At 27.3% G+C, this 27,877-nt stretch overlaps 2 protein-coding genes across 2 annotated transcripts in view; both read right to left on the minus strand.

Annotated features, from left to right (window-relative positions):
- The window catches only part of LOC107440538 (F-box/LRR-repeat protein 7), a 117,038-nt gene extending 116,888 nt beyond the window's left edge, over positions 1–150 (minus strand). Inside the window, exon 1 of the mRNA XM_087153465.1 lies at positions 17–150. The gene's annotated coding sequence lies outside the window, so the exon portion shown is untranslated. The remainder of the gene's footprint in view (positions 1–16) is intronic.
- Positions 151–12,975: 12,825 nt separating this feature from the next.
- LOC107440539 (transforming growth factor beta receptor type 3) overlaps positions 12,976–27,877 on the minus strand; it is a 41,355-nt gene continuing 26,453 nt past the window's right edge. Inside the window, exons 11-17 of the mRNA XM_043049783.3 lie at positions 26,888–27,094; positions 25,990–26,119; positions 24,283–24,379; positions 24,008–24,197; positions 21,329–21,464; positions 17,107–17,334; positions 12,976–15,240 (exon numbers count right to left, since the gene is read on the minus strand). Coding sequence (XP_042905717.2) covers positions 15,095–15,240; positions 17,107–17,334; positions 21,329–21,464; positions 24,008–24,197; positions 24,283–24,379; positions 25,990–26,119; positions 26,888–27,094 — 1,134 coding nt within the window. The 3' untranslated portion in view covers positions 12,976–15,094. The remainder of the gene's footprint in view (positions 15,241–17,106; positions 17,335–21,328; positions 21,465–24,007; positions 24,198–24,282; positions 24,380–25,989; positions 26,120–26,887; positions 27,095–27,877) is intronic.

Here is a 27,877-nt window from a genome sequence, read left to right on the forward strand (position 1 = left end):
ATATAAAAACTCTTACCTAAAACGTAAGCTTTCATAGTTGACGTAAATTATATGCGAGATCTTTACAACGTGCTTATAATTTAAGATAATTTCGGAGTGCTTATTTCTGTTACGTTTCCTAAAACAGCTTGAGATACCAACTTTCATTTGAAATTATTATGACGTAACAGTCTGAAAAGTTGTAACAGTTTTTGAAGTTATACTTTTTATGCGACTTCCAGCAAGGTTGCGTTAAACGTTTAACGCTACATTTTTATTGGCCTGGAAGTCACGTGGTAGGATCCAGTTTTCCCTCATTCATTTCCATATTGTTTTGGTTCTCACTAGCATAAAAATAATAAAAGTATTGTTTTACCATAAATATTTTTTTAGTTTGTTTTGATACACATATAATTTAATAGGGTAGTATTTTTTATTTTCAAATTTAGTGGATAACAATTGTTAAAAATGAGTGAAAACAATCCCACGGACAATGCGACGGATTTAAGGTTATGTCAAGGTACGTCTCTAGTGAATATCAATTGATTGTTAGGTTTTCTTTTTTGAAATTACATTATGACGCATTCACATACATTATTAATACAAATACATTTTCCAGGGCGAGACGATGAGGCTACCACAAGCACTTCCACTGGTTCAAGAGGTCCACGAAGGAAAAATGCTCAATATTACCGTAATTACAGAGCACGGAAGCGAGCGGACCAGGAAAAAGAGTCGTTGAATAGAACTAGTGATCATTCTACGACTGCTGATTCTTCTACAGTTAACGTCGCAGGTTGCGAAGTTTAACTTCTTCCGCGCGGAGGGACTCCACGCACTATTTTTTTTAAGTTCAACCTCATTCTCAGCCTAATTTAACTGTTTATGAACATTTTCGTGCATAATAAAAACTACTTGGTTAGTGTTTCTTGTTTATCAAAACCTTTATAAAACCATAATATTATATACCTCTGTGAGAAAATTAAAATTTGAACCCTGCAATGAAGCGAAGCGTTTATAAAAATCCCGTGAAAGTTAAAATTACATTAATTTGTTAGAATAATTCTTTGATTACTATTTGCGAAGTATTTTAAACTATTCTTTTATATTACCTAAGTAAAATCTACGTATCACATTTCCTTTTACGAAATCTTATCTCCATAGTTAAGAAACCTTAGGTTTGCTCACTGTACAGGAAAACATAATCGCGACAGAACTATAATATTTGCTGGTACGTATGTGCACGTACCTACGTCAGAAAAAATAGCAGCCATTTTTTTAAAGTTCAAATTAATTTTATCATTAAACTTTATAATTTTTTTTATATAATCCTGGAAGGTTTACAAAAAAATTCGCATTTCTTCCACTTTTGAGAAATATAAAATACTTTCATACGAAAAAAAAATTCTTTTTTGGACAATTTTAATTAAAGGACTCGAAACCCTTTATGTAAATAAATATAGAAGGATTTTTAAAAATTCCCCCTCACGATTTTCACTTTCGGAATTGCCCTCTAAGTGTACTTGTGTTTATGACAAAATATCCATTTCTTTGCTAGCGGAATCTTCAGAAATAACTTTACATTCTTTTAGCATATTCCCTATATCGTTGGTCAAATTATTTGCCGTTTTTATAAATTAGATATATGGTTTCAAATATAAAATTAAAACCTAATATTAGCAGGTAAATTTTCAACGATATTAAGTTTTAAATTTGAGCAATTGCAAACGAAGCCCAAAATTTACATTTCTCCGTCCTATTACAAGTTCAACACAGAGCATTTCAAAGTTTTAAAATTTTTTACTTAACTAGTGGGCTGCGCCCCCTGCTCGTTAACGCTCGCCAACCCCCGAAAATTGCTACGCAATCTTATATGGTTTGCTTCGCAAACCAAGCTCACTTCGCTCGCTACTAACTTAGGTACATTGCAAATACACAAAACTCTAAGAATTCAAAACAATCATTCAAATCCATATAACAACTTTTAAAAAAAAAAAAAAAAATTACATCTTTTTAGTAAATACAAAATCATTAAAATAAATTTGAATTCAAATAAATGACATGTAATTCGTTAAACCTATTAGAAATGTGCTACAGTATAAAATCTTAAAGCGTAACAGCACGATTGAGACTCATTTTTCAATGAATAACTAATAAAACTAATAACAATGATAAAACAAATAAATTCGTGATATAAATCAAAAATCGTCAAATAAATTCGTTATATATAAATTCGTGAAAAAAGCGCTTCCGACAAAAATACTAAAATAGAGATCTATCTACAAAGACTACTCACTTCTGCCTAGCTTAAGGTTACTTCAGTTTCCGTTTTTAAAAGCGCTATACGTTGAGCCACCTCAGCTAGATTTGGCATGTGACATTTTTAGCGGCAATCATTGGTCGATTTTCTAGCGTTGCCATTCGGGGAGTTGTAATGAGGCTTTTTTGGTCGCCGTGTAAGAGAAATATATATATATAGATTGTTATGCTTAGAGAAACTTTAGTGAAACATTTTCAGAACCATTATTTTGGGAACTTCACCAGCTACATTTTCTAACATGAAAAAAGTGTTTAGAGGAAGTTTTCGCTCAGAAAAAAGCTAAAACACATTACAATCATAGGGGAAAAAAAATCGAATGACAAAATTTCTCTTAAGCAGTGAATTCTTTGAAAATTTTCCCGAAATAAAGTGGAGTGTTACCTTGTTATCATGTAAAACCCTTAAATCAGATGGAATAAATATCAACCAACAAAATGCATTTTTTTAAACTTTTTTTTTAATAAATAACATCATACATCAGACAAAAACAGAATAGTAAATCAGTCATAAAAGCTGAAAATAAGTAAACTAAAAATAGAAATTTTTGTATTTAACACGAAAACCAGTTTTGAACAATATAGTGGAAAGTCAATTGTTCTGAAACAGTGGAAATAAATTAATATTTCTATTGCCTTTAATACAGGGCTTCCATACTCTTCTCAAACTAAGCGTTTTCGATCTTTTATCAATTGCAATACCAATTTAAGTGGAAAAAGACTCAAGTTTAGTTGTAGAGAAATAATAAATAAAAAAAAAGGAGTTAATTTTTAGAACATAGTAGCCAAGATTTGTTTACATTATGGAATGCCATCGAATTTTAAAAATTTTTATGCACCAAAATTGATTTTTTTCTCCCTTCAGGAATCAGTCTATTGTATAACAGCTCGGTTATCCGGAATTCGAACAACCGGAATTTTTGAACATTTATCATTCTTACCTTTCTTTCCGCTTCTAAAGATGAATTGGAATGTTCATAAATGCACAGTAAAATACCTATCAATTCTAGATAAATGCTTCCTCTCTTTTAACTTCACTCAGTTATAAACTAGTATTAAGTTCAGAAAGAGTGTTATCCTGTTTTTCTTTTTAAGTCATCTTAAATAATTTTCATGAACAATGTATTATAGTTTTTCTCCTTTATAGTTATTTGTTTATAAACGTCGATTGGGATATATATATATATATATATATATATATATATATATATATATATATATATATATAAAAGTTAAATATATAGAAAAAACATGGAAAATAATAATAAAGATTGATTAATGAAAAGAAAAATTATTAAAATATTTTTCAAAAAATACGAAAGAAATATATTCTAATATTGTATCAATATAGCCAAAAAGCAAAATATATCAATACAATAGTGTGAGGAGCACTAAGAAAATGCATAAATATCACAATAGACGTCTATAAACATTGTTTTCAGTAAGGTGGAGAGTTTATTTCTAGAAAATAATTTAAAATTAAAAATCTAGATTTTGGTGCACAAGTACCTAGAATTTACAGCTATCCAGAATTTCTGGATATTCGAGCTTTAGTGTAAATAGGAAGTAGCTCAATACGCAAAGTGTATCCCTATTAACACATTTTTAACTATACGGCACGTATATGAAATGACTATGTGCTCTCAAAATTTTATATTGTTTAAAAATTAGAAATGACCTTTTTTATTCCATAACTACAAGTCAACAAGTAGAAGTCAGTATAATATCTTCTTACAACGTAGCAAGTCAGTAAAATGTCTCCTGATGTAATATAATTGGACTTTTCCGCACTATATAAAACTGGTTTACTTTTTAGAATGTGCTGCTTTGGGTGAATTTAGAGTTACCTTTTACAATTTTTGAATAGCTAATTCTATTTTTACAATTCACCTTTAAATTATAATTTCAAGATGACTACTCTCCAAACAAAAACAAATTCCCCAAGATTTTCAGAGTAAAAAAGATTTGCTAATTGCCATGATTTAAGTCAACATAAATTTTAAAGTCATTTAAAGATTTTTCAACATAAATTTGTATGTCTTAAGAATTTATGTGTAAATACAGAAGGAATAAAAAAATTTCCAAATAAAATTTTCTAATTGTTTGAAACAATTCGAATTTTGAAAGATTTTCGAAATATTAAATAATTTTTTTTTTTCTTTAGGATTTCTAGTAAAAAAAATTATCACAGGATTTAGAGAGATAGAAATTGGTTTTAAAAAATATCGATTGTTCTAATATTTTAAGATACAAGAAAACTGATTTATTTATTAAAATAGCACTAATGGGGAAAAATAAATAAAAGTGCCTATTAATATACTGAATCTCTTTTTTTTCTACTTTTTTTGTAAATACAGCCTATATAGTCATATTCATTATAATAAATGTGACAAACAATACTCGTCATTGATGACATTCCAAAAAATTTGCAGAGTTGAGAGTAAACAAGGTTACACGAACATTTAACAATACTTAACCATCATATTCACGGTATAGACAATTTATAATACATAGACACCATGTTCATTTTTATTATACCCAGATATCATACTCCTGGTAGTAGCTGATTTAGTGTAGCAGTTATTTGACGTGGAATGGAATTGCAATTTTATAAGTTTAAATCACTAATTCCTTTAATTTCGTGTGTTCAGATAACTAATTCATTAAATTTTATATGTCCAGATTACTAATTCATTCAATTTTATATGTCCAGATCACTAATTCATTCAATTTCATATGTCCAGATCACTAATTCATTCAATTTTATATGTTCAGATGACAAATTCATTCAATAAAAAGTGTTCATATTACCAATTCATGTTACAGTTCAGAACATTTGAGCTTCCTCTATTCACATACTTATTACTTACTGGCCACAATAAAGAGGTGTTCCCTAATAATTGCCTTTACTATATATATTTTTAAAATCCTTGTAAAAAATGAAGTTATTGGCTTCATACATTGAAAGATGGACATTAAAGGAATCAAAACCAATTTATTGGTCAGCTGAAATCAAAAAGGAGTTTTAAAGTTTTAAGTATTAAACCTGATTGTACAGTGAAACCAGTCAAGTTGACCACCCTTGTAAGTTGACCATCTGTCAAAATTTATCTTTACTAATTCTAATAAGTAGGCTAAAGACATATATATATGGAGAAATCTCATTTTGTTTCCAAAAAGAAAAGCTTCTTATCTATTAAAATATTACAGATCCAGTCCTTATGTATCACATGATGAATAGTTAAGTTTGTTAACAAAAAATAAGCCCCTTTTAAGCAATAAATTACGAGTGAATCTTTTATTTTTTTTTAACACTTAATGCCAGAAAACATTGCAATTAACTTGTAACTTGACTCAATTACTGCATTCAATAATTGGATAAAATTTCGTAAGGATGAAATTTTTATAAAAAAAAAACGGAAAATAAAAGATATAATCTTTTCATCAGCCCACACGATTATATCCGTAAATATATATATATATATATATATATATATATATAAACTTTTTTTTGTCTTATGTTTTCTCATTGTAACTGCAGAAATATTCAATAAAATGTAACAAAATTTTTTGCGTAATTTTTAATATAACAAATATATCATTTTTAACCTAATATAATTTTTAAAAAAAATCCTAACAAATTGCACAAGATCTGAGCATTTAATTTAATATTTTCATACTACGCAAGTGCGGTTAAATTTAAAACAAAAATTTCTTATTATTTTGTAGATGAGTTGTATTGCATATCCAATAAAAAAAAGTCGATTTGAACGTCCTGAAAAATTAAAAAGTTTCAAGCAAAGAAACCTTCTCAAGATGTTTTTTCCAGGCTAACCTTTTTCCTGTTAATGTTTTCCAGTTTATAATGGTGAAAAAAAATAGTAATTTAACCACTTGACTATCTTGCGTCTGAAATAGTTTGAATTTGTGAAGGAATTCTATTCTAAAACATTCATAAGTTTTTCATTTTCTTTGCATTATAACTTCACTAAAATGGTGAAATAGAACCCCTTTATTACTTGATTAAACTATTAAGGACTTTTTTGTAAAAAAAATAGGTTTGCAATTAATAATAAAATAAATTTTAAAACACAGAAATGAATTAAACTTTCAGTTTTATAATTGTATATAATGTCCACATACATTAGTTAGATAGTCTTAAGTAAAATTTTTTAAAAATAATAAGTTATAATAAATAATTGGTATGTATCGCTTACAAAATATTAATATTTTTCAAAAAATATTTAAGTAACAAATTCATTTTAGACATAAACTAATCTCCTAAGTAATTACTCTTCCATGTATTGGGTATTTGATAAATATATGTTTTAAGCTGAGTTAAAAGGATTTCAGTAAATTTATATTTATTTTGATTGGTTATATATAAGAAAAATATGAATAACATTAAGAACATTATTTAAGAAATGATAAATAAAAATTACCCCTCCCACTCTATAAGCTGACACACTTATTTAAATTTTCCACTAAAACAACAAAACGCAAGAAGTCAATAAGTTGGCCACATGTTAAAGTTGAACGTCAAAACAAATTACCACGAGTAGTCATCCTGTACCGATTTTACTGTAATTGTTACAAAATAAATTCTAATAGGAAAGTTCTTCAATTCATAAAATTCCGAAATGTGTAAAATAAATAGACACTAGACAACCCCAATATTAGATAATTACTTCATTTTCTACAAAGTTAAAAAAAAAACATATGGAGAGGAGGTATGTAAAAATCACCCTGTATAATTAAATAAATCCCATCAGAGGGAAAACTATTTAGTTAAAACGCTTACAAAACTGAAATTTCTAATAATACAAACATTTTCACACAAATAAAACCTCTTACTCAGTCAAAATATTTATATTGTTGAAAGATTCAACAATATAAACATTTAAACAAAAATCAAAACTCTTACCGTGAGAAAATATTTATATTGTTGCAGCATTACTCAACAATATAAATATTCACACATAAATCTAAACTCAAACCATGTGAAAATATTTATGTTGTTGTGTGTTATATAGTGATATAAATATTTTTGCACAGGCAAAAAAAATAATAAATAAATAAAAGGAAAAAAGCTTAAAAAATATCAGACACATAAATATAGTAACAAAACAAAATATGAGGTAGAAACAGTACTTAAATATTAATGGGACATCACAAGTATAAATGATTAAAATAAATACAGTAATCATATACATATTATTAAAACATCATGACACTAAAATTTAAAAAGATAATTACATACATACAATACATAATACGATATTTTAAATCATAAAAAATGGCAAACTGTGTGAATTATTTTCAAAAATTATAAATTAATATACAAAAGCTTAAATTTAATTATAAAATTATTATTTGTATAAGCTTCAATTATATAAGTATACATAACACATTATTTATTGCTGTTCCTGAAGAAAACAAAATTAAATTGAAAATATCTCAAGCATAAACATTTGATTTCATAATGTTTCTTTTGCAAAAATCATATTTTTAAAGTTAAATTTTCAATGTTTTCATATAAATTACTATACAAATAAAATTAAAAAAAATAGGAAAAATGTTCTAATTAAAAAAAAAAATTCACAAGAATTCTGCACAAAATAATATTTATACACAACTACAATTTTAAAAAAATGTGTTAAAATGATGTGTATGAATCTGTTACAGTGTGCAAACAAAATAAAATTTTTTTTTAAAGAATTGATAACATAAAATAAAAAAACTGTAAATTATGCTTCATTAATACTTCAAAAATTTTGTTCACCTTTTCAAAAATGCTAAAATTCTGTTTAGTAATTCAGATTTTGATGTTATTTTAAATCAAATTCTTGGGAAAAAAAATTCAAATTCCATTACAAAAATGAACAGATAACTAAAATAAACTTAAATAAAGACAAAATATTGTTTTCGTGATATTTTTTTTCAAGAAAATTTATTAAATTACTAACATTTGCCTTGGATGCCTTTAGAATACATTAAGTATTTTTCAATTTTAGAATTTTTTTTTAAAATTCAGTATTGAATAGCTTTGATTTTAAATAAAAGTAATTCTATTAAATGAAGCAGCTAAAGATGATAATAATTTGATTATATTTCCAAAAAATGTACTAATAGTATTTTGAGTCATTAAATAAACTGATTTGAATCAAGTACATAAAAAAAACCCCACTGAATGCAAGTTATGGCTGTAACATTTTCTAACTCATTCAAATTCAAACTATTAATGGTGGTAACAATTTTGAAGGATGCATTATATTTGTGATGGATAATGATAGATTATGAATGTTATAAAACATCACAACTGAAAATTAAAGGTGAATAAACGAAAAAATTACAAACTATATTATAAGAGCTATTCACAAATATTGGCCCCACACATAATGTATATAAGAAATAAAACATAAATTTTTTTAAAAAAAATATGCATTAATTAAAAAACATGTATAATAAACAATAATGGCATAATAGGAATGAATTAAAATATAAAAAGGAAAACATTAAATTCAAATAGTTTTTAAAATATTTAATTTATTTGAACTCATTAGAATGTTAAAAATAAAATAACAAACAATCAAAAAGCTACCCACTTAGATAAAAAATTATTTTAATATTTTTTTACTTGATATTTTGTGTTAAGAGAGAGAAAAGATTTAATGAAACAAATTTATAGTGATAATTCTTTTTACATTATAAAATCCTAATGACTTTTGATGGAATAATCACCGATAAGGAAGCAAACTACATTTATTATGGAACTTATTTAAGGATGTTTATTAATTAAGCACCAAAGTTACAAAATTCTATAATTGTTACCAAATAAACATTTCTTGTTTTTCACATATATTTTTTTATAAAGATAATTGTTAGAAAATAAGCAATCTTTTATTGAAAAAAAGTAGCATTTCAATTTTTTTTCATTAGTTACTTTTTATCTCTACAACTATGACTAATATAGACTATTTTACTATGAGTAACATTATATAAAAAATGCATGGTAGAATTAATTAACCATGTTCAAGAGATTCGTTAAATAATTTTCATTTTAAAGAAGAAAAATTCAGTTTCAAGCTATATTTTCACATTTATTATTACAGCCAAGCTTTGGCAGCAGCTTGCATAGATTTGGAGAACTGAGGCTCTGATAACAAGCTGACATGAACTCAAATAATTGGGATTCTAATGAACAAACAGTTTGCCATGTAAAATATTGTTCAATCTCAAATTATTACCAATAAATTATTATTTTATTATTTACTATTAATTTATTATTTGTGTTACAATAAACAAATTAAACATTATTGATACATGAAAGGAATTGCAAAGAACTCTCATTCAAAAAAAAAAAAGAAAGAAAAATTCAGTTTAGGCTCAAATTGATCATTGCAGTCAAGCTGTAATTCCACTAACTAGGAGAATTAAGGCTCTAACATGAACAAGTAGTTTGCCAAAAATAATACAATTTAATATGACATTATTTATAGTTAATTAATGTCAACTTATCATTTATTAATTATTTGTATTTTAATGAATAAATTTCATAATGAAAATAATTAACCATGATTTATACAAGTAGAGAAATAAACAAACTTTCATCTCATAGCAGAATAATTCAGTCAGGCTTTGATTTCAGTTTGTATTGACTTAGGTTCAAATTAATTGTATTTAGACTTCAATATAAGTTTAGATTAAATCAAGGCTATAATTTATGTACAGTTTGCCATTAAATTAAATGCACTTTAATTAAAAATAATAAAAATTGTCAAAAAATTAAATTAATTGCATATAATCAATGATTAATTAATAATAAAAAATTGGACTCAAGATTCCAATATCAGTTTAGATTAAATCAAAAAATTAAGGACATAATTTACATACAGTTTGCCATTAAAAATATTATAATTTAAAATATTGACAAACACACACAAAATATGTCACAGCAAAAAGAAGTTTGTACCCTCGGTATTTTCAGTACTTTTTCTCAGTACTATCTAGACAAAACCACTAATATAAACTACAGAATAACACTCTTCTTAAAGCATATAAAACAATATCCATGACTCTTTTCTTTTTTTACACAATCTATAAATAGCATTATTATCATCAAGCAATACTGTACAAGTTTTTTTTTTAAATAATTTTTTTCATTTATTTTAATTAGACGCAGCACAAATTCAACATTGTCTAGTGTGAGTCGTCACTACAATACTTTTATTGCTTTAAATTTATGCTGTGATAAAATTTATTAGAAAAATGAAGTTAAAAAGTAGTTACCAAAAATATTTTACAAGAACTAACATAACAGCAGTATTACTGTCACATAATCGAGATAACTTACATTGGTAACTTTACTGTTTCTGAAAACTTACGTTGTATCTTTATTGCTTTTGAAAAACAAGTCCTCTTAAAGTTTAATACTTACCAAAATTATAATAATAAACATTTATTTTTTCAAAAAAAAAAAAAAAAAAATTAGAGAAAAAATAGTTTAAAATTTTTTATATATCCAAGGAGAAAAATGGAGTCTTTACTTGGTGCATTGTCTCTTTTTAGGAGAAATTTTTTATATTCAAAGTGGAAAATAATTTTGGAAGCATGATAAATAATTAAAAAAGAAAACAATAGAACATGTAGTACACTGCAAATCATAAAAAAAAAAAAAAAAAATATTGAAAATTTTTTCTTTACTTCTACCTAATTAAACTTTACTCAAGACCCTGACTGAGAGTACTGACACTTAAAAATATTACAAACAGTGAAATATTTTGCATCAAGTGTTATTTGATGGAATTGATATGATAAAAAAAAATTTAGGCAAAATATGCCAAATATATTTCACTTCCCAATAAAAATTATATGGAAAATTAATTTGGTAATTCTGCTGATCATTTATCTTTAATTGATTCTATTTAATCTGATTAGAACCAACCTTAAGCATACCAGAGCAGGCAACTAGATTTAAAGAGCAATATCCTGCTTTGAATGCTCCTTGTTAAGCAGGGATCCTGCAGTTTTAAACATTTTATATATTATCCAATTCTATTTATTTAAACAGCCAAAAGGGTTTCACACCCCAACTATAATCTGAAATTAGTAGCAGTAGCTTGAGTATAAAATAAATATGTATTATTATTGCTTATTAACTCATTCGATTTTAGAGGTACAATTTTCGGATTTAAGAGTTTTTGGTAATGAAGAGTACAACACAAATCTTATTGATTAGAAATTATACATACAGCATGTATAAAAGAGATTATACGACAGTAATATTGCAACAATTCTTCTTCTTTTTCACATAAAAACAAACAAATATATTTAAAAAATGTTAAAAACAACATTAAGTACCTAGATGAAATTTAACTTCAGTTGGCAAACATGAAATGACTAAACTTCACAATATATAAACTAAGCACTCTCACAATATTATTTCTGTGTTTGCTTCTTGGAAAATGTCAGCTACTCTCCGTTGCTCTTTACAGGATTTGGGAAATTGAGAATTAACTTATGTACAAGACTTAAATAACTTATAGGATTTGAGCTGCATACATAGCTTAAGTAGACACATGCCTTTTATTTGAAATTCGTAGTAGCAAGAATGTTTTTTAACTAGAAAAACTTATTAGGAACAGCCAATAAATAATGGGACAGAGGCCATTAATTCAAAACCATAGTAACTAGAAAAATGAAGACAAGCCTGAAATGTAGTTGCTGGTGTGACAAGGAAAATTGCTTACTTCTTACTTTCTAGAAGGCAGTACTTGTCATGCAATTTAGGTTAGTGAATAATAATTGAGTAAAGACCAGTCCATATTTATTATATTTCTGAAAGCTCTCGCTTCACTTCTATAGGCTTGAAAAGTTAAATGAAGTGTTCCTCATACAACATTCCCATTTGCTAATGAATTTCATGAACTCTTACACTTTTGATAGTCAAGTATACAACACCACACTGGTGGTCCTCTTGGATGCTTTCTTAATGCATTGCTTTTTGAAACTGAATGAATGGACTGTATCAGTTATTATCCATTTTGTAATGCTTGTATGACATTTACTGTCACCTAACTGAGTAAGAAGAACGTGAATTCTTTTTCAGGGTGCGTAGAACAAAAAATAAGCACTCAAATATTTTTAAGCACTTAAAATATCATAATTAAAATAAGCACATTAATAATTTTTTTCCTCTTATTAATGAAAATTTTTCATATATTCCTTAACAAAATGCAAAATAATTTTCCAAGACTTTACATGATCATAATAAAATAACTAGTTTCTGACACAGAACTCATTTTCTTGATTATATTAACCACCATAAAAACAATTTAGACACAATTTTAAATAAATTAAATATTAAGTGATTCATTCTATTTATTTAATTAATTTATTTAGTTATATTAAAAAATTAATACAAAATTATAATTAATTTACAAAGGTTATCAAGCGTATTTTTCGATTTCAACAAAAGTTATTTATAAAAGCATATTCAATAAAGCATTAACAAGATTAATATTATTGATCATACTAAATTTATAAAGATATGTAAAGAATCAAGTAAACGAAGAAAGCTTCAATAAATTCATATTACAAATGCAAGTTAGTGAATGGCCCCTAAAACATTTTTATTAAATTTGTAATTTGGCTAAGTATTTCTTTAATGAAATGATTAAATTTTCTTTTTATAATTTTGAAGTGTAAATACAATGAGCACTGAACCTAAACATTTATGTCCGAAGTAAATTATTATAAGGTCCCTACACTCATAATATTAAACACATCTGAGATTGAATTTTTTATTTCATTTGCTTTTAGATCAAATCATTAAGTTTTTTGGAAGGACAAATCCGAATAACATAAGATTTTTTATTGCATTTAAAATATTGAAAGCCCCTCACTTCATACATTTTTAAAATCTTGCCTCTAAAATGTTAAGTTTTTCATAAAACAAATTAAGAGCACCGAAAATTTTAAACGTAATAATATAATAATAAAAAGTAATAAGTAAAAAATAATTATAAAGTACAATAAAATTTTAAAAATTTTGCAATTAGCTGATGTTACCTCAGGTAAAAAGTCTTATGCTTAAAATTCTGAATTAATTCCTATCTTTATTAAATTAAATGAATAAAAAGGAGATGGAAATTTTTAGGTGATGAAGCTTTCTGATCCTTGACTGCTTTGGCGACCCACATCAAAATATGTAATTAGTGAATGATCCCCAAGTCAAGTTCAAAGATTATGGTATTAATCTATATATGGAACGGAGCAAGAAGGCAATTAGCTTGCCAGTGACAAAGACGATGGCTCTTCACCAACGATGAAATTAACAAGAGAAATAAAATGTTCTTTTGCTAACAGGGGAAAAAATTTGGCAATGTTCAGTTGGTCCCACTTAAAAGTGAAAATTCGAGAGTACGAATATGAACATGCGGACCTGCAAGCATTTCTTCAAACATGTCAAATGATTGGCGCTTTCATACGCTATGAGCCGACGGTACGCCAAAATGTATTGCGGTTGAGTAAATTGAGAAAAACTTGAATGTAAATACGACACGTTTTACATAATTCGGGGCAATAAACGACATAGTAAATAAAATATCTCATTTTGGAAAATTGAGCACTTTTGAAACTCACTAAATGTAAAAAGCACATTTAAAGAATTTTAAAAAACGAAAATCAAAAATAAGCAAATTTTAAAATGCTACGAACCCTATTTTTGTCAAACCAGTAACTCCATTTCTTGTTACTATTCACTATTTTTTTTAAGGATTAACTATTTTATGAAAAGTCCCTCTCAATAGTAAAAAAAAAAAAAAAAAATTGAAGGAACTCTCACATTCATCATTTCACCCAAAATGACCTCTGATGACTCATTAATACTATATATCCTCAATAGAATCATCATTTTATGTGTAACCAAATAAAAATGATGAAAAGCCAAAATGTATATTTTAACAAACGGAACCAACAAACACAGTGTACATTGATGAGCACTCTTAATAATTTTTACAATAAAATTTCTGTAATAAACAAAGTAAAAAAACAATACACACATCAGGTAATTAATTTTTAAGCAAGGAAGAATAAGAAAGTTTTTAAACTATGACGAATTACTATAGGGATCAAAAACATCAAAGAATGGGTCAAAATAATCAAAACCAGTTTCTTTTAAGAGAACATTTTGATGATTTTAATCTGTCCTTTGCTTTTATTTACCTCAATAATAATTTGAATTCTCTAAAAGGTGATTCAAAACAACATTCACACACACACTTCAGTTTTATTAAACAAATTAACTGGATTTTGATTATTATTATACCTTCTTTGCTTTTATCTACCTCAATAGTTATTGATCAGCGCCTGATAACGCTGATAATGCAAAATAATTTATATTTTTCAATGATCATATGTACAAACACATACACTTTGTGTATCAAATAATATTGTGAGAATGCAATGCGAGCACCAAACTATCTAGTACATAAATAAAAATAAACATTTTACTATTATTCATTTTAGTTTTAAAAGCGATTTTCAAACATTTAAAACTTGTACTCATAGGTGTGAAATGGGGTTTTAAGGGATGATCCATAACAGTTTAAAAATAAAATGCCGTAAATGCAAATAATGAGGTATATGTAAAATAGGAATAATACATATTATTATTATACACAATTGCACACAAACGAAAAACATGATATGCACAACAACAACAATGAGAAGACTTGTACTTAAGGTGATACTTGCTGATTAGAATGGGTGAGCAATTAACATTATTACTGATAAAAATTTATGCACAAATCTGCACAGATAATGGCTTTGCAGAACAGGGAACAGAATTATCTGCACACTCAAAGCGATCTGAGTTTAATTGACCGTCAGTTCTTGACTGTTTGGCGGACTGTTTTCTGGACTGTTTGAAACGACGTGAAGGTTCTGGAACAAAACATTTTAATTTGCAGATAAAAAAAATAGTTATTTCTGAAATAAGTAAATAAATATAAAAACTCTTAAAATAATTTACAAAAAATTTAAATATCAAATATAGTTTATTGCAAGCTAGAAGTTATAAATTATTGGGTGTACAAATAAGTTCCATTGTTCGTCACAAGATGGCACTACCAGAAGGTCATGTAGAAATTGACTGGTGTTAAACATTTTATTCTAAGTTTGTTCATCTGCTAACAACATAATCTTAAAGTTTTGGTGATTCCGCATTTGCATTACGTAATTGTTTTCGTGCAAAAATGCCACGTTTTGTGCCAAATAAGCGCCATTTGCAGGAACTTTTCATTTATTTCTTTAATTTGAAGAAATCTGGAGCTGAGGCACATCGACTGCTTGGAGAAGCATATGGGGAAGCTGCTTTAAGTGAGAGAAGTTGTTGTGAGTAGTTTCAGAAGTTTAAAAACGGTAGGTTTGACTTGGAAGAATGGTACGAAGACAAGGACTCGGAAGAAAATTCCTTCCAAAGGCAGTAAGAACTTGCTATTACAAATAACTCAGCAAGCAATTTCACATCATTTAAAATTGTTGGAAATGATTTAAAAACAAGGAAGTAGGGTTCCATACGAACTGAAGCCAAGAGACATTGAACATCAATTTTGCTATTTGGAAACACTTCAATGGGAAGTCCTATCCCACCCGATGTATTCGATAGACATTGCCCCCTTCAGATTATCACCTATTCCAGTACATGGTCTGTCTGAGCAGAAATTTATGTCATTTGAAGAAACCAAGGAATGGGTTGATTCGTGGAAATCCTCAAAAGATGAAGTGTTCTTCCGACGTGTTATCCGAATGCTCCCAAAAAATGGGAAAGAGTAGTGTCTAGTAATGGAGAACACTTTGAATATAAGATAATGTACCGTTTTTTCACAATAAACTGCTAATTTTTGATAGAAAGTGGCAGAAACTTATTTGTTAAAAAACGTTAAACAAAGATAAGCTTCTTAAGCACTTTTTAAAAACACTAATCTATTCACCCTGTATAATGATACTCAATTAGCAGATTTTAATTGTTTTTATTTTTAAAAATGTAGGAAGTCATACTAATAACTTCCTCTCCCTTTCTCACACACTGACATAATTTTACAAGGCTCCTCACCCCTTCAAGTGTGACATTTTTTCATAAATAGATCAGAGAAGTTGGCCAATAAAAAATTTTACTTATCAATGAAGAAAATGCCTGAATTTTTAATAAAAATATAACAATCTATGAAACAATAAAGAACCCAGAATGTTCATTGATAAATGAATAATTTTTAACTATTTGTTTGACTCAAAGTTTACTTCAATTACTAAGGCCATATATCTATGACTTATTGCTTACTGTAGCTAACCAGCCCATATACAAATGACTTATATTTATTTGACTTACACTCTACTTAAACAATGCAGTTCAATTATTTAGTTGGTTTACGTATTCAATTCGGGGTTATTTTTCTAAAACTTAAGGTAAACTACTTCGAAAGCTGGTTTTTAAAATCTAAAATTGTAAGGACTTTGATGAAATATATATATATATAAATATTTATATATATATATATATATATATATATTTTCTTTGTTGGACAAAGCAAAATTAATATTATTTTTTTGCAGTTTGCATCCTTTAATAAAACTACTTCAGAAGAATTTCAATACTTAATTTTTAAATAGTTAAAAGTTTTTTTTTCTCCCCTCGCTGAAATCAAAATTTGAAAGTGGTAAAAAACAAAATTCAACTATGTTTTGGAAAACAAAAAATTATGTCTTGAAATAGTGATGAATATCAAAATAGAGAATAAGACTTTGGATTACCTGTGTACATATGAATCAGCCATAATGTCGCCATTAGACCAGCACCAATTATGAATGAAGCAAAAGCAATCCCCACAACAGCTTCTGTGGACAGACCCACAAACACAAGTTGTTGTGATACAGGATTTTTCTTTGTATTTCCTGTTAACTTATCAAAGGAGTAGTCCACAATAAAATTGTTCTCAGATGGGATTGATGATGATTCTGGATTCAGAACAGATAAAACATCTGCGAAAAGTGAGAAAAACATAAGCTATTTAATAAATAAATATATTTTTTTTAAATTTATAAATTCTTTTACATTCAACCATCTAAATTTTAAAATACCTCAAGCTATTTAAATAATAAACACTCAAATTTTTTATGCACTATATACATTAACAAAATGCAAAATAATTTTTAAAGACTTTACATTATTATGATACATAAACCAGTTTCTGACAAAGAACTTTTTTATTGATTACATTAGCCATTGTAAAAAGATTAAGAGATTTTTTCGGTTCTATATCAGAGGGTGTGAAATGAAGCCAGAAATTAAGCATATCTTTCGAAATCAGCAGAGTTGCACATAAGAGTGCAATGATCCCACCAAACCCAGCTCAGCAGACGCACAAGTATTCCACCAAATTAGTAAGATGATCGGCGTTTTCATGAGCTGTGAACCGACGTTACGCCGATAATACTGTTGATCAATGAATTGTGAAAATGTTGAATAGAGCAATGTGAAAATCACACTTTTGCATAACACGTGGCGAAAATCGACATGGTAAAGAAAAAAAAATCTCATTTTCGAAAAGTGGAAATTAGAACACCCAGTGAAAAAAGCAACTTCAAGGGCTTTTAAAAAACGAAAATAGGCACCTTTAAGCACTTTTTAAAAATGCTAAGCACTATGTTTTAGATATTTTTGCAAAACGCTGTGCATGCCAGAAAAATTGGTATAAATAAATTTAATTATTTAACTTTAAATGGTTCACGAATATTAGAATAGACTATGATTTCAATATTTCCAATAATTTCTTAAGAATAAGTCATAAAACAATAGAATTTAAATTAAAAAAATTATGAATGCATTTTTTAAAATTATTCTTACTGTTCTCAGGGTAGAGTACCTGGCCAAAATTGTACTAAAATGACACTGCAATACAATTTAATTATACTAAAATTTCCTATTAACTGCAAAAAAGTTTTCCTTTGAAAAGCATGGAAAAAACAAGGTTTATGTGATACACGAAAGAAACAAAGTGAGAATGTTGCTCAAAGTGTTAACACAAAAAAAGGTAATAATAATAAATTAATAAAACAAATGACAAAAAGTTCTAAAGCTGGAAGAAAAATTTTAAATGTTTCTATACAAATATTATTTAAACTTCATATATTTTTTCCTAAACACCTCATTTTTGAATTTTGCCAACAAGGCAGTATGCATGAAAATGATCATAAATCTGGATATTTTATTTTTAAATATTCTATTAGTGATAATGTTATATAACCACCTCTTTTTCTTTTTGAAAAATACATATTTATTTTTCTACATATTTAGAAAACATACTTCATATTGTTTTAAAAAAAATTTTCTAGCTTATTGGATGAAAAAACTTAGTATTTTTCTTGAACAAAAATATCCATGTAAAAATGACTGTTTAACTAAGACAATGTTTAAACTAAGACAGACATGTCTAAAAATGACAGCTTAACCTTAACAAAACAAGATAGGCGTTTCAGTCTAAAAATTACAGTTTAACATTAACTAAATAATTGATGTCTGAAAATGAAAATTTTGCCTCAACTAAAGACAGTCATTTATATTTAAAAATGACAGCTTAATAAAGGCGGTGGGAAGTATACTCCCCACCAACTTTATCTCTTTTTATATTCAAGTAGGAAGCTAAGCTATTTTCTCACCTGTGATTTGTGTGGCTATCTGCTGATAAATTAAAAAAATTCCAAAAAAGAAAGATAAAAAGCTAATGAAGGGTAAATTAATGTGCGTAACAGTTGAAGGTAAACATAAAGTCAAATAGAAAGAGGCCAACATAGGGCAAAATATTTTCTCTTGTGATCAAATGAATAAACACGTAACACACATCTCATTGAGTTTGTTTGTAGTTATGAACACAGAATTTATAAATTTGGTTATTTATAAGCTCAAACGTTCAAGTTTATAACCAATTCCTTACTTCAGGTAATATTTTGAAATCCCACTTACCTTCCCACCAAAAAAATCTATAAAGGGTTAAAGTAAATTCACATAAAACAAAAAGATTGCAAATGAGAATAAAATTCTAGCAAAAAGCCTGTGTAAGGCCACTTAGGTGAACACATCAGGGGTGATTGTGGGCCCCCGACTCAAAAATCCTGAAACTTTCTGGAGTAAAATCATTCAAAAAATTAATATCTTTATAAATTTAAATCATTGAAATTTTCAAAACATGATATTTTAAATGCAGCATAATTTAAATGATTAATTATGTGTAAGTTTACTTTTATCTCTAATCACATTTATTATTCTACCAGAGAAAATATTTACAACCGAAAGAGATGCCAAGTATAAATTCCAGCTCTAATATTTTTAAATAAAATATACAAGAATTTTTATATATAAATGAGATCGATGATTTCTTGAAACTTCTGGACTTTGGATTTCTGGAAACTTTCGGATCGCAATTAGCGAAAATCCGGATTTTTTTTTCGGAGCACAATCACGCCTGACATATTAAATATAACTCCCAAAATATGTACAACAATAAATCATTCATAAATGGCATTTATGCAACATATAAAGTGCAGTAGGATCTTTTTCATCTGAAATAATTCGGACTGAATTGGATTATAAAAGTAACACAAATTTTTCAGTATAATTCCATTAAAAAAAAAAAAAACCACAAAAATATAATGGTTTTTATAATATTAGAGTGAAGTATATGAAATTAAATATAGTAAATATACTACACAATATTTATAGAATACTTTTATAATAATAATATATAATACTTATACAGTATTTATATTATATAACCCCTTAATTTAGTTTTTCTGTTTGCAGCAAAAGTAATACATTAATATAAAAATAAATAGTAATTAAAAGAATTTTTGTCCACAAATATTTCTCGAATTTCTTCTAATTTTATGAAAAAGTTCCATTAGTTATAAAAATCTCAACTTTAGTTCACTATAATTAGAAGAAAAAAAACTTTCATAAAAGTCTAAAATGTTGGAGAGCATGCAGTACTCGTTCCCTGATCCTGAATAAGCCATTAGTAGAAAACAGTATCTTATTATTAGCTGATTTTTATTAATTTAGATAATTCATTTCATTAAAATTCTTCTGCGGGCCTCCTTTCTCATGATTCCTCTTGCACTACGATATATATTCCTAACACGGAACACTTCCTTTTAAAGAAAGTGCAAGCTGTTAAGACAAAACTAAAATATGCTAGCAGTAATGAAAAGATGAATAGAAATATGAAAACCTTAATTGGTTGCTTCAGTAAAACTAAATCAACCAACTTCCCAAATTAATAATAAAGAAATTTTTGTTAATTACGTAAAGTGTTCAAAACAAAATATGTTCTTATTTTTATTTTGAAAGCCTGTGATTAGAGGTATATTATTTGCTGAATCATAACAGAATATTATTAAAAATAATTGTAATAAAAAAAGAATAAAACTCGATACATGCATAAAAAACAACAGCTTAACAGTGAAAAGATGCATTCAGATAAAAGACCAAAAGTCCCACTTTTTAAAATAAAAGAAATTTTTTTTAAATTTTATTTGTTCAATGATAAAATTTCTAAGTAAGTAAAATTTTACAATTAGTTAAAATTACATAAAAAAATTTAGGTGACTCGAACCTAATAGGGGTAACCACAAACACTCAGAAAAAAATATTTTTACAGATTTTTTTTCTTTTCTTAAATCATATTTGCCTGATATTTATAACCGGGGGTAATACATTTTATTATTAATTGCTCATGTATGTCATAGTTTTATACACAAAATATATTACAACTACTTGGTAATTAAATTTTAAAATAAAAAATTTAAGAAAAAAAAATTAAAAATATTTAGGTACTTTAAATAATTTTCCCTAACTCCTTTGGTATTTTTTGTCAAATACTCTCACATTTCAATGACATTTCCAGATTGATAAAATTCCCTGAATGTATTGCGGCCACCCTGATAAAGTGATAGGACCTGATTGGAACAAAATATTTACCTTTTCTTCTTTCTCCCCTTTGCTTTGGAACAACACGGAAAGGACCTTTGACAATCAGGCTGTATTTCTTTCCAAAGAGTGTGTCCAGATAAGGCCTGAGACTTTGTTTCAGGCAGAAATGTTCATCACTGATACACTGAAAACAATGTTTTAAAATATTAAATTATGTCTTAAGAATGATAGAGATCAACTACTTGATAAAAACAGGTGCAAAAAAAAAACTATCTATAAAAATAATAATGATTGGAATCTTGGACATACTGGACCGGCTCTGGCCAGCACTTATGAGAATATTCAATATTAATTGAAAAAACAATTCATTGCATTTTTAAAATTATTTAAATATATTATAAAATACAATTACATTGAATGAATGAACACAAATAATTTTATTAAAACTTCAAGTTCAAAATAGTTTTGAATAAATAAAACAAGATTAGATTTCTATGGATAGAAACTTCAGTGGAAATGAAAGAGGTATGGGTAAATACAACACCAGTTAAAATAAAGGACGAACAAATCAGATACGGATCTTTGAAAAACATTCTTTCTTCTCTGATCATGTAATATTTATAGGGTGGGGAAAAAGGGGGCTCATAGATCTTACTTTACTGTTGACATAAAAATGACTTTCTACGGAAGTAATTTTTATAATTCCCTTCTACTGAAATATGAACTTGACTAACAAAAATCCCTTTGTTCCAATCAAAATTTAAACTATATTTCACTGAAATACATTCTTTTTTTATTTTCATCTTTCCCTCAAACATGCAATGAACCAGCAAATACATTAACAGGAACAGTAATTGACTTTGGCGAAATAAGTCATGCTAAATAGTCCAGTACTTATTCCATCTCCAAATATTTCGTACTAAAACGACTCAACCAATCACATTTGTTTGTTTGACCAGTATAGCTTTGTAAGTAAAAAAAGAGTAATTTTAAACTGCTAGTTTTTTAAACTTATTTTTATGAAGTTCTGATAACTTATTTTTTTATTAAGTTGTTGATTTGCTTTTATTTTATATGCAATGTCTTCATGGCAGGCGAAAAAATTTAAGAATCAAACTCTTTATCAATTTAATTGACAAGAAAAAATTCTTTATCAATTAAAGAAAAAAAAAGAATTGCATTAAGAAAATTGAAGTAGAGTGAATTAGTAGAATTGAAATTAGAAAATTAGACTTTCAATGTCCAAGCTATGTTTATTACTACTTTAAGCTTCACTGTTTCTGCCATTGTTTTTTTTAGCTTTACTTTTACTGTTAAATTTGCTATGTTTGTTAAAAAAGAAAGGCAAAAAACATTGTTCATCCTAAATTGTTAAACGAAAGATTGTAATTGAAGAAAGGTGGGATCCTTAAAAATAAACTTAGGCATCTGATAATTATTTGAAAGCTTCAGGCAGTTCACAGAATGGTTTTAAAAAGAGAGGCAAAAAACATTGTTCATCCTAAATTGTTAAGAGAAAGATTGTAATTGAAAAAAGGTGGGATCCTTAAAAATAAACTTAGGCATCTGATAATTATTTGAAAGTTTTGGGCAGCTCACAGAATGGTTTTAAAAAGAAAGGCAAAAAACATTGTTCAGCCTAAATTGTTAAAAGAAAGATTGTAACTGAAGAAAGGTGGGATCCTTAAAAATTAACTTAGGCATCTGATAATTATTTGAAAGTTCAATATGATTTCTGGATTAAAGAAATGTTTATAAAACATAAAATACTTAGATTACACTTAACGAACAAAGAAATTTTTAACTCTAGTTACAGTATCTTTATAATTTTGAATCTTATTCGAAAGATATGGGGAACTTCTAGTCCAAATATCATAAATTCATAAGTGTGAAAAAATTTTAATCAAAGACTCACTATGCCACATTTAAACTAAAATTTGTTAACATTTAAATTAGAGAGAAAATAATATTATGAAAGCTTTTCTCTATTAGACTAATAGCAATGAGAATCAAATTTATAATTCATCCCAAACATTAAATACTCAAAACAATAATTCATCATCAAACATTAGATACTCATACTAATGATTCGTCATCTAACAGTGCAAAATTAAACATAGAGCAATGGAGTTGTTGGATAAGCAGAAGAATTTCATTAGGCAAAATTATTAAGTATTATACATACTATAAGTATTAGAGTTAGATAACTGTTAAAAAAATTAGTATAATAGTCTCTCATTATTTAGCATCAGATTTAGGGTTGATAAAAAAGAATAGTATTACAAACGTTATAATAAAATATATAATGGAATAATATTTGCATCATTTATTTTTTAAAGCTATATTTCAGTGTGGTGTAGATTTCTATATTTCAGAGTTCAGAGTGGTGCTATAATTCAGAGTATTCAAAAGAAAGTGCACCAAGGTTGCTTTTTAAAACTTACCTGTGTTTTATAAATTACCATTCATACTTACAATATTTATGAGTCATTTATCACATTTTATATTTAAGCAATTATAAGAATCACGCTTCACAATTTGTATTCACATGATTTATGAATCATACACTATAGGAATTATTGATACTGAAGACACAAGATTTAATTACATTGAATATTATAAAATTGATTTGTAAGACGTGTTTTTCTGCAAATTGCAAGAACGTTAGTTAATTGGGATTTTAAATATTTTGTATTCTGTTCGTCTCGGATCATGAAAAAGCAATACCTGATTAGTATTTAGCTCTTTACTATCCTGCATGGCGCAAGATGTCAATCGGCAATGCAGAAAAAGATTCCGATCCATCAGTTCCTCACTGAGTTGGAATGAAAACCGCATTTTGTAGTGTTCAGCATCAGTACTACCAGTACTGCAGTGACTTTTGGTAAGGATGTCAACACTCAAATCAGTAGGGCATCTAGGAAGATCAGTGCAAAATTAATCACTATTGCAATGAGTTTAGATAAGAAGAAATTATTGAAATTAATAAAAATTTCAAATACCCCTGCTTTATTAGAGTATTTCTCTTCCCAGTTGCTTTGTATTTATTGTCCGTTTCAGCAAGCCAACACTCATCAATGATAATGCAAAGACGCAAATCTAAAAACATTGATTAAATTCTGTCAAATTAAGATAAAACAAAATAAAGACTTTGTGATGAAACATTTTTAAAAAATTATTCATCGTTTTTAAAAATATTTTCAAAATTTCACAAAATACTTTTAAAAAAGCAAGTTCTAAAATTCTTCTTTCTACCTCTTAAAATTTTGTTTTTGTACCCTTGTAAAAACGATAAATCCCGGGTGAATAATGCATTTCAACTCACAATGGAACCCTCCCGCAGATTGCTATTATGATATAGAAGAATTCTCGTCCTACCTAGTTTTATTTTATATTTTATAACCATCATTGAAGAGGCGACTCAATTTCATGGGTTTACGACTACCAATGTTCATCTCTGTAGCCTTGTAATTTTGAACCCAATCCAGAAGACAAGGAAACTCCTGGATCAAGTATTAGGAGAAACTTGCCTTTGTGGAGGACTTTTCGATGGAGTAAACCCGCATTTGCGTTACATGGAAAGGAAGTCTACGAGAACCTCCCATGGTTAGCCTGACGGCAATGGGACTCACACCCATGGGACTCACACCCATGATCCGTCTACCACTGAGGATATTACATGTTAGCACTGTGGGTGGTGCAAGCCGGATGCGTAATTCGTATTGACTGGGATTCGAACCCGGTTCGCCTCATTGGAAGGCACGCTCCATTCCCTGAGCCATCACGGCTCCTTCTCACCCAGTTTGTAAGAAGAATGCTTTTTCTCTCCATGCCTGGCTGGGAGCATGCCAGGATCACAAAACGTCGTGGGAGAAAAGGATCATCAGCTGCTCGTTCCTTAATGGAGGTGGAAGAAAAGGCACTAGTACCACACAAGTCGCATTCTCATTGCAATTTAGGGAAGAGAGGAGCTTTTTTTGCCAGCTGCCTTTTACGAATAGGTAGCACATGTTTGGTCAGATAGTGCGGTATGGTAAGCTTAACCAATCGTTTATGCCATGTCAGAGCGAGCTTTATTTTCGATGAGTTTTTTTAAATGAAACAATGAATCTCTCCCTCTACAAACTTTACAGAAAGTTGAAATGCAAACACTATTGTAAATTTATTCTAACAGACCTTAAAATAGCTTTTAGTCTAGAACTGTTAAATGCATGTTTAAAATTGGATAAAGTTTTTAAGCTCAAAATTTTACAATAGCAGAATTGTTTTTGAATATATGAGAAAAAATAAATAGAAATTTACCAGTCATAAATGATTTTTATATATAGAAACAATTTTTAAAATTATTTTCTTACTTTACCATATTTCTGTGTTGATTTTTTAATTTTCACAAATTATGTTTAAATTTTCACAAAATAGGTACCGCTAAAAAAAAAATGGCGCAGACCCCTGCAAACAAGCTCTTTAATTTGAGTGTAACTTTGTTTTAATAGGAATTTTTGATATGTTGTTCCCTTGTAGAGATGTTGACTTCCCTTGTAAGTAGATAAATGGTATATAAATTTTAAAATGGTATAAAAGTTTTAAAGTATAGAAATGAGTAAAAAAAAATCTGAATTTCATAAAAAAAAAAAACACAGAACTACTGCAAAATAACATCATATGACAAAAGACTAACAAGTTTGTAACTATTTAAAGATACTATATACCTGCTTTGATGTTTGCTTCTGCAAATAAGTGATCATGGACAGCAACATCAAAAGGAAATGATTGAGATGGTATTGATTGCTTGTAGTCCTTTTTGGTGTACAGATTCAACTCATATTTTTCACCTGATGACTGTTTTAAAGTATTGGTGTTACAAATGCAATAAAATAATAGATACATAAAAAAGCATTAAATAAAAATAAAAAACTAATTTATGGTTCATTAAAAAGAATCATGGAAAATAAAATAGAAAAGATGAATGAAAGAAAAGAAGAAAAATTATTAAAATAGAATATTTTTTTTTAAAAATTCATTCCAAGAAATTATTTTTAATAAACTTACTAAATACTTCTTTGTTAACTAAATTTATATTTTTACCATGTGCAAATCCAATTCAAGCAAATCATGTTTTCTTTTTAAATAAATGTTAATTTTATAAAATCATTAAAATTGTATAGTTAAAATATCAACCTTATTGATAATAAACTATAAATTATCCAGCATAATATTATTATCTAGCACACACCCATTTTTCAACCAATCCAAGGCAACTAACAAATAATCTAATAATACTACTAACTAATGTACTAATAATACTACTAACAAATAATAATACAACTAACAAATAATCAAATAACAAACAATCTAAACAAGAGGGACATTAAATAAACAATCCTGAGAAACTAAAGTGGTAAGATATTACATGAATAAAATAAACTTCAATTGCTTCAAAAATATGCAAATAGAAATTATTTATATAATATTTTTTGTTAGAAACTTTGCGTTTTACATTTAAAATTATTTTAGTTTCTTCTTATTCACACCTGTCAAGTCCAGAGCAAGGGTGCTTATTTTAGTTGCAATTTAATGAATGGTAAAAAGACAGAGCCAAAAACTTACTTTCTGATTATCGTCATTCATAAAAGGTTTGTCACAGTGGAAGGGTAATGGATAAATAACACTCTCTTCACTTCTCAACAAGGACAGTGAAACCGCATCTGAACCAGAACCATATTCAGAGATGTAATCATCATCATCTGTCGGCAAGCGCTTCTGCTCATTTGATGACACATTATCAAGCTCTTGCTTAGTCGTTACAAATTGAATCTATAAAAACGAAACATTCATTTTAAACAATTACTAGAAATACTTCATTCTTAACAGTCAATCTGATAAGCATAAATCTTGACATTAAAAAATCTCATATGCAAATCAGGGCTGTTTAAAATTTATGGTGGTTTGTTGGTCCAAGTCTATTAATCAATGTAAAAGAATAGTAAACTATATTAGCTTTTTTAATTTTCTGTTTCATATTTTGGTCCATGTTTTTGTAACACATTTTTTTATAATTGTGATATTACAAATTTTTTGTTCCAAAGTTTTTGATTTAAAATCATTTTATTGACTGCTTTTATAAATAAAAAAATCAATAGAAGCATGTAAACATACTAGTGAAAATGAGTACATATTAGTAATATATAGACACATACTCATCCTTTAGAATAGTAACTCTTTTTTAAAAACCCAGTAAAGTAGATATGTGATACAATAAATTACAGTTCCTGATGATAATTTTTAAGTTCTTTGGTGGTAGATTTGTCAGGATTAGAAATTAAGAAAATTTAGTCATTGGTCAAAAAAACTAGTAACTAAAAGATATTTCTAAATCATACTTATTTTCTCTGGTCTGTTTACGCATCTTCATTAGAATTTTTTTCTTAAGAAAATATATAAAGTGGATTTAAATGAAAAATTACAATATTGAGAATGTGTAACATTCAGAATTATGATGATGCATGCTATTTTGTGACAAAAAACACAAAACCGAAAAAAACACACAAAATAAAATCAGCAAACTATTACTATCCCTTTACATCAATTGATGATTGA

This window comes from Parasteatoda tepidariorum, chromosome 10, assembly GCF_982258835.1.
Source record: "Parasteatoda tepidariorum strain Cologne lab strain chromosome 10, Ptep-v5.0, whole genome shotgun sequence".
Classification (NCBI taxonomy): domain Eukaryota; kingdom Metazoa; phylum Arthropoda; class Arachnida; order Araneae; family Theridiidae; genus Parasteatoda; species Parasteatoda tepidariorum.